Raw genomic sequence first — 8,882 nt, forward strand, 5'->3', positions numbered from 1 at the left:
GTCCCGATGAGCAGTTGAACTTTGGGGTTGAGCGCTCCTCTCTATTTGATCTTGGGCAAATAAATCTTAAACCTTGAAATTCAGTGCTAACCGACACATAATAAGAAATCTTGATTTCTCTGCTGCTATAATTATTCCTGACACATTGAACTCTTCAGTGCATTCTAATTTTCTTTTCCTGCACATTAAACATCCATCCATCCATTCATTTCTTAATCTGTTTATCCTCACATGGGTCACGTGCATGCTGGAGCCTATCCCAGCTGTCTTTGGGCAGTAGGCGGGGTACACCCTCAACCGGTTGGCAGACAATCGCAGTGCACACAGACAAACAACCATTCGCGCTCACACTCACACCTAGGGACAATTTAGAGTGCTCCATTAACGTGCCATGCATGTTTTTTGGAATGTGGGCGGAAACGGGAGTACCCGTAGAACCCCCACACAGGCATGGGGAGAACATGCCAGCTCCACACAGGAAGGCCGGAGCTGGAATTGAATCCTGCACCTCTGCAATGTAAGGCCGGCGTGCTTATCAGTTCATCCATTGTACTGCCCCACATGAAACATGACTTTTTTTTTTTTTTTTTTAAGAATTTTACACTGAAATGCATTATTAGTGCGGCACGGTGGTGTGGAGTTTGCATGTTCTCCCCATACCTTGCGTGGGTTTTCTCTGGGTACTCCGGTTTCCTCCCATATTCCAAAAACATGCATGGCAGTCTAATGAAACACTCTTAATATTGTCTCAAGGTGTGGTTGTGAGCGTGAATGATTCTTCGTCTGTGTGAGCTGGGATTGACTGGCAACCAGTTCAAGGTTGTACCCCGCCTAATGCCTGAGGACAGGATAGGCTCCAGCACGCCTGCGACCCTCGAGAGGATAAGCGGATTAGCAAATGGATAGCTGCATTATTGCATCTGAACGTAATTGGAGTCATGAGGTGTGTCAGAAAGGTTCCAGGACTGATGTCACAAAAGATATGATTTTAACACCAATTACAAATTTGCCCCATCATTATGGACCAGAAGATCAATCAGCAAGTCTACAAAGCCATCCTTCAGCGATCACTTTGTTCAGTGCACGCATAGAGACGACAGTTTTGGCAGGACCACTCGTGGCTGCTTCATTATGATAGCGAGCCTGCTCGTAATGCACCGAGCATCGGACAGTTCCTGGCCGAGAAGACCTTTGCCATGCTGGAGCAACCTCCCCGTACTTGTCCGACATGGCTCCATGTGATATGTCCATCTTGCCCAACCTCAAGGAAGTCATCAAGACGACATCAACTTGGCTGTGATGATTGAGCTGCGGAGGATCCCGGAAGAATCCTTCCAGAAGTGCAGAAAGGTGTGGCAGAGTAAACCTGGGAAGTGTATTAAATACCAGGGGGATTACTTAGAAGGGGAAAACCTTGAGTCCATAGTTTGCGTTTAAAATATAGCTTGTGTGGTTCTAGTCCTGGAAATTTTCTAACACACCTCATATTACAATATTACAGTCTCTGATCTGTAATGTGTTACCCTATGTCTACTTTGGAGTTTCTAGAAAAAGACACGCTGTATTTATGGAAGGATGTTACTTTTGTTGTGCATTACTCCTCAAACTGCTTATTTTGTTGCAGAGTCTCAACAATTTATGGGTTTTAAAACACCTACTGGTGCACATTACTCGTCCCAGCAGGTTTACGAACTTGGCGACCCCTTAAACTTGATCGGCAACACCTAGTGCAAGAGATTTCGACACTATTCCCCGCAGTATCCGCTGGATTTATTACGTCTGCCAACGAGGTTATGTTTCCATTCATTTTATTTATTAGTGTGCAACTTCTTGCCTCGAGTTTTTGACACAATAGATCAACATGGATTGTTTTAATGAATAGATAATCTTCCAGTTGCAAGAAGACTTTATATTTTGAAATGTAGTTTGGATGAAATTGAGAGGGTCTTTCACACGCACACGGGTAATGAACATATTTTCCCCCCCTCAGTTGTTTTTATACTTTTTATAATCCGTGGGGATTGGGAAACACAACTCGCACTCTATTTGATATGTATTTGCTTTACATACCATGCAGAGAAACCAGATTACAAAAATACACACAGTCAGTTCCCCTCTACCCAAGATTAGGCGCTTAGAAGTTGACGTTTGCATTCAGCATCCGGGAGAAGTCAAGAGTTGAAGAATTTTCCCACCGCTCTTTCATGACCTTTATCCCTTTAATGATGGAAAGTAAAATACCCCAAATAAAAATGACCGGTGATGATTGAAAAAGAAAACAAATCTTGATTTGAAAAGTTGCTCAATTTATGCGGGAAAGATTCATTGACAAACCAAAATTTTGTTGTTTTGCTCCAGATTAGATTAGAATTTAAATTGGAAAACACCATTAAATACTGAAGTCTTTGCGTCGTAATACTAATTGGATCTGAATGGGTAAAATTAAGGTAAAGCTCCATCCATATTCCAGTGAAAAGTATCATTTCACAAGTAGCAAATGTTTCAGCCATGGCGGCTGTTTCTTCAAGCGCATTCACTTTTGGCATCCTTTCTCTTTCAGTGGATCCATCTGACTGCCACGATGATGTCAGTAGACGTGACCAATCGCAATGGCCCCTCTGCCAAACCTCCAACGTCTCTCAGCCTGCGCTCCTCCCACAACCAGCTCCTCAGCAGTGATGTCATCACACAAGGCTCATCCACACCGCCCAAGTGTCGCAAAAAATATGCGCTCACAAATATCCAGACTGCCATGGGCCTCGGGGAGGCGGTGCCACCTTCGTCATCACCCTCGTCATCACCTTCACAACTGGTGACCCCCAACAATCCCAAGGTGGCCAAGAACGGAGTCAACCAGCTCCGTAAAGCTGGACAGGATCACAATAAAAATACGACAGACCTCATGGTAACTGACCTTGATGGCAATTCAGAAATCCTGACGGAGGATCTGAGTGTTAAGACGCCCGAGGAGCCTGAAGGTAATGTGGAGGATGTTGCCGAGCTGCACCCAAACGGTAACTCTGACCCCGAGTCGGAACAAAGGTCAGAATCAGAGAGCTGCTGCAAGGTCAACACGGCCGTCGATCTCAAACTCAACGGCAACTCGGCAGAGATTGTTTATGACTTCAACATTCACGCGGAGCAAAGCGACAACATCAACATCCTTTTGGAGAAGGAACTAAAGTCACTGATGAAGGCTGAGGATGATGAGGTGGCGGAGGAGCATCAAGATGACGAGAAGAAAGCGCTATTGTTGACCAAGAGCGAGTTTCCCTTGAATACCTCGCCCGCTCTGGAGATCATCTCAGACCTCCACTCTAAGGACTCCCCTGTGCCCCCTCCACCTTTCCCACCCAGACAGGCAAGTCCAGAGGACACACCCCTACTCTCGGTGGCTTCCTGCTCCTCCTCTTCCTCGTCCTCTCCAGAGACTAAGAAAGACAGAAGGACCGGTGCAAAGACGGACTGCGCTCTGAACCGTATCCAGAATTTGAACCCCAGCGATGAAGAGTTGAGTTGGACCACTTTGTCCCAGGAGAGCAACTCCCCTGAGGTGACAGGTAAACACATCTTTTGATGTAGACTTTTGTCTTTAGAGGTTTGCTTTCGTTTAACAATCCCTGTGCCGTTCATCCGTTTATGGGGACTTTATTTGTGCACATATGCCCAATTTGGGACATCGCTGAAACAGAATAATAAAAACTCCAGTCTGCAGGAAATCCCCCACAATCCCTCTGGGACAGCAAATTCTTCCATAGCCTCATGGGTGTTTAACCATTTAGACTGCGGACTGTTTCAATCTACGTCCCGCTCCCTGTGCATGTCTGCATGCAGACCAGTCATGAGTTCAATTTGGAGCAAACTTAATCTCTCGTTGCCTTTTTTCTCAATTGCCACATGCAGTACGTTTTGTTTTATATTCCTGAGAGATTACTAATTTTAGATCCTGATAATCCTCATATTTTAATTCATCCTTTTTTTTTTTTTTTTTTTAATACCGCTTGTCTTTATTAAGGTCACAGGTGAGCTATACCAGCTGACTTTGGGCGAGAGGCCCGGAATGGTTCTCAGTAAATCACTTACCTTAATTCTTAACGTCTAATTATACAACTACTTTTTTTTTTTAAAAAAGAAAATAAAATAAGTTGCTGAGGCCCAAATTCTTGAGTTGCAATTTGGCTATGTGTGCACCTCTTTTATCCGCCTTGTCGGAATTCATTTCAAAAGTTGCTCTTTATCGCCCATCTTGGTAAGGATTTTACCACAGCTGGAATATCAGTAGACCTCTTTTGCCAGTTCACTCCACTTTCTTCAAACCTTTGGGAATTTATTGTTCTTGATATTGGCGGCAAAGTATTTCTGACCCATGATGACAGCAGTGACTCAGGTCAGTGGTCAGATCATTAGCTCCATGGTCCTTGACAACTCCTTTATGGTGGATTTTTTTTTTTCTTTCAACGGAAGCAAGCAAGACATTGAACTCTACTTTGAATGCTAGTTGATTAAGGAGGCTTGATCTATGTCGAGTTAGATTGATAGCTAGTCAGCAGCCCTCCACTGATAATGAACCTGACTGACCTTTGATTGATAACACATCAAGATGCTTCACCTTGCTCGAGAGATAATCAGATAATTTAATCCTTAATCCCGAAGTGATGGCTGTTTACTAAGTTTCCCATGTCTTGATAATCAATCCTTTTTTTTATTATTTTTATTTTTTTTTACAGTTTGTCATTTATTTTCAGTTCATTTTCTAATCTCTCTGAATGTTCTGACCTCCACGCCTGTGTTGTTTTGAGCACAATACAGCGCTGCCCTGAGGCCATTTCGAAGTTCTGTTTGGATGTCGTTCGATCCAATAATACAGCAATAACACAATAAAGATGTCACGGATATCATGTTGTTTGTTGTGTTTTAGACACGAGCAAACTGAATCTACAGAGCCTCTCCCACTTTCAGCTAAATCCATTTTACCGTACAATTTTCCCCAATCCACATAACCTTCTTAATGATCAATTTATCGACTAACTAATTAGGATGCCCATCCATAGTGCCCATTTAATTGATGGAATTAATGAGGGGAACTGTAATTGAAAGTTTTGACTGTATCACATGAGCGACATGCTGATTTCTTGCCGTCCGCTCGTGTTTGTCTGCGTTGTGGAAAAAAATCTTGCCGCTCATGTCAGTTGGGCCTTTAAAAGACTCTTATTGTTGTCGATCCCATCCATCTATTTGTTAGTGGCCTGTGACATGAGTGCAGCAGTACACCAAGCTTTCAGACTTTCTGAGTTATGAGGCCAACGTGCTGTTTAATTTCCCCCACAATACCTCTCATCTTACCCTCTGGTGCCTCGGTGGATTCTTTTGCATTCTAGTGAACCACAACATTTTGTGACGCCGTGGGGTGTTGAGTAACTGCTTATAACAGGAACATATATGCTGCATTAAAACGCTATAAGGAATGGTGAATATTCCTTTGACACACTGGAGAGAAGATTGCTTTCAACAACCCCACAAAATTTGAATGTTTAAAAAAAACAAGTACTGTATGTGAAATGAGTCCTTAAAATGGTGAAAAATCAAACCATTCTCTCTGCTGTCAAACACTGTGAGGAGAAAAGACCCTGCTCAGCTGTCAAATGTCAGTCAAATTACCGCTATGCTGACCTAGAAAAATGGATTCCATTTTGTCAAGGATCTCTTTTTTTGCTCACACCAAGTGTGAATGTTTTCAAATGCAGGTTGAAAACTATGCTGTCTTCCCATAATTAATCTATAAAGCATTTCTTTCTTGCACTGTATATTCTTTTAGTACAGCTAATCTTAGTAAGATACTGTTTATTTCTTTACATTTTTCTTTAAATGTCATTTTGGTAAATGGTTCACATCATGAATGGATGGATGGAAATATGAGCTCAATACGTGTCAAGTTGATGGAATTGAAAGCAATGGAGAAACGGTGTTGTACTCTTCAAAATTCATCATTGTTTTCTGAAGAATATCTTTCTTGAATTTATTGACATTTCACACACAGTTGTCCGTACATCCCATCTGGCTGTGTGTGAGGTTGAAAAAGCAGTGTTGTTTTCCCAGGTGTGTGTCAGATTCCTCCCGGGATGTTGCGGCTTCTAGGGGCTGTATGACAGCGCTTTTGCACTAGGGAACCAAAACACACAAGCACAAGCATGCGCACACACACACACACACACACACGCACACACACACACACACACACACACACACACACACACAGTCGTGCATGGTTTAACAAGAGGTCTGAAAACATTCTACGACACTGCCAAGAGAATTGAATGATTGGTTTTACTGCCTTCGTAAACCGCGATGACTTAAACAGGCAGATTGTAATCTTCATCCCTGCTCCTCAATCTCGATTAGCATGAAAGATGACCTGAGGGTTCCGAGGGCAACCGTGTGAGGTGAAGACTTTTGCAATCAACATTTCATGAGGATGAGTAAGACAGATGTTGGAGTGGAGTTCGGGTTGTTCGTGTGTGCGCGCTGGGCAAACTGAAACATACTTGTCAGCTCCATCTCTTGCCATCTCTCTTGTTGGCTTCTCGCCCCCCCCCCTTTCGTCGTGTCCTCCCTCCCTCGCCTCTCCAGTCCTCGTCACCCCCTCTCTTGCACTGATCTCCTCTCTGTCTGAGGTTGTGTGTGTGTGTTTGGCAACAGCTCTGGGTATTCATGCCGTACAAGGCAGCTGGCAAACCACAGTATGATGCTGGGGAAAGACTACATGCTTGCCATTGTCATTGTCAATTATGAGGGTAGGTGTGTTTCTCGGTCTCTCTGCGACTGTGGGCTAGTCTGAGCTGTGCATGTGTGTCAGTGAGTGAATGGGAGTCCAAGTTTTATTACCAAGGCAGTTTTCTGAATGCCTGCTGTTTGTGTGTGTGCTCCTGGTATTGAGTATGTTTTGATCGGATAAATGCAGTTTGTTTATGTGTGTGTCTGTGTGCTTGCTGCGACCAAACATAACGTGTGTGTGTGTGTGTGTGTGTGTGTGTGTGTGTGTGTGTGTGTGTGTGTGTGTGTGTGTGTGTGTGTGTGTGTGTTTATATTTTTATTTTTTTCAGTTTTGCGACACAGGCTCTCCCTTCCCCCTTACACTCAACTCGCTACAGAGCTGGCTGCATGCTAACTGTAGCTAATGTGGCTCAATGGAAAGGAGCGCGTATTTGTATGAGCGACACGGGTGCATGCTCACAATTAGTCTCGGTGGCGTCAAGCTCAGACTTCAAATCTCGTGACGACCCACATGGAGGGATGCTGCCCGAGGGTGACGGTGCAAACTTTGAAGCACGATGCAGCCTTCGAGCCAAGGCTGTTGGAGCTTTCTGTCTCTGACATTCTATTTTCTTTCTCTCTCTCTCTCTCTCTCTCTCTCTCTCTCTCTCTCTCTCTCTCTCTCTCTCTCTCTGTCTCTCTCCCTCTCTCCCTCTCTACCTCTCTATTTTATTCGCTCTCTCCCTCTCCTGAGTGTTTATATGCCTAATCCACATCCACTTGTCACCTCATCTCACACCAGTACCCTCTCTGCAGACACTTATACTTTGACGCTCTGACCTATTTTTGCTTTCCGTAGGCGAATACCAGAAGCTCCTACTTTTACTCAAGCCCCCTTTTCCAGAATCCAAATCAGCACAAGGTGGTAGCTTCTTTTGGCAGAGCACAAAAAGTCAAGACCCGTGTTTTTATGGTTGATGATCACATGTCTCCCTCTCTGAGCATCCTTAGTTTCCATTAGGCTCGTGCTTGTAAAAATCTGTAAGAGCATTTGAGTAGACTTGGAGAGGACCTTGATGAAGAACTTATGGCGGGGCAGTGAGAAGTGAATAATTGAATACGACAGACATGTCGAGGTCGCCGGTCGTCCCTCATTTTATCGGGAGCTGTTGAGTGCTCTTCAGGGTTATTACTAGGGTTCAAATTATAACCAAGGCTTTGTTGGGGTCTCTGCAATTTTAGTAGTGCATGAAAGGGCGTACTTGCATGTGTGCATTTCCGCATGTACACACAAATAAGACCATAACATCAGGAGAATAAAACACTATGGTTGGCTAGAGCAGGGGTCCACAACCGCCGGTCCGCGGACAGGTACCGGTCCGCCGGGCATTTGGTACCGGGCCGCACAGAAAGAACTTGCCATAATTCCGTTTTATTTATTTCGGAATACGAAAGATGTTTTATTTTGAAAAACTACCGGATTCTCCATTACATCCGTCTGTGTCACGCTTGACACACGTCAAGCCACGCTTCTCCATCACGTGACCGATTACAGTACTTCAAAACAAAACGCAGGCGCTCGCAAAATGAGTTAAAAAAACTGCTGGCGATCGCAAATGACGGCGGCCTTCAAAGTACGTTCGACGAGACAACTGGATTAAAGTTATGGCTGAATACTCTGAGATCGCCACAATAGCACTGTTGCTATTTCCGACATCCTACCTGTGTGAGGCGGGGGGTTTCTGCCGCAACGGCGACGAAAACAAAATTACGAAGTAGACTGGACATAAACCACACACTTGAGGTGTCATTGTCTCCTATTACCCCGAGATGGGCCGTCTGGTTGCAGAAAATCAAGCTCTGTGCTGTGGTGAGTCGTCATTTTCATGCACTTTGAATTTGCGTTGTATCGTATTTTGAAGACATTAAACATTGCCATAGCGATCGGAGTGTTGCGGCCAGATTAGACGCTCCTTGTGTTTATTATTATATTTCGAAAACGCCACCATTTTCATGCAGCTCATACCATATTATTTTGTTGTATTATTTCCACCACACCTTAAATGCCGGTCCCTGAAAATATTGTCTGACATAAACCAGTCCGTGGGGCAAAAAAGGTTGGGGGCCCCTGC

At 44.2% G+C, this 8,882-nt stretch overlaps 1 protein-coding gene across 7 annotated transcripts in view; it reads left to right on the plus strand.

Moving 5' to 3' along the window:
• apbb2b (amyloid beta (A4) precursor protein-binding, family B, member 2b) overlaps nucleotides 1–8,882 on the plus strand; it is a 72,428-nt gene that overhangs the window by 17,401 nt on the left and 46,145 nt on the right. For 5 of the 7 annotated variants that reach the window (XM_019876489.1, XM_019876491.1, XM_019876490.1 and 2 more), the window contains exon 3: nucleotides 2,561–3,560. In XM_019876489.1, the coding sequence (XP_019732048.1) occupies nucleotides 2,561–3,560 (1,000 nt within the window). Of the gene's footprint in view, nucleotides 1–2,560; nucleotides 3,561–6,699; nucleotides 6,792–8,882 lie in introns of those variants that run through there. The other 2 variants (XM_019876494.1, XM_019876493.1) reach the window with 2 other exon arrangements.

This window comes from Hippocampus comes, unplaced genomic scaffold (assembly GCF_001891065.2).
Source record: "Hippocampus comes isolate QL1 unplaced genomic scaffold, H_comes_QL1_v1.1 scaffold51, whole genome shotgun sequence".
Classification (NCBI taxonomy): Eukaryota; Metazoa; Chordata; class Actinopteri; order Syngnathiformes; family Syngnathidae; genus Hippocampus; species Hippocampus comes.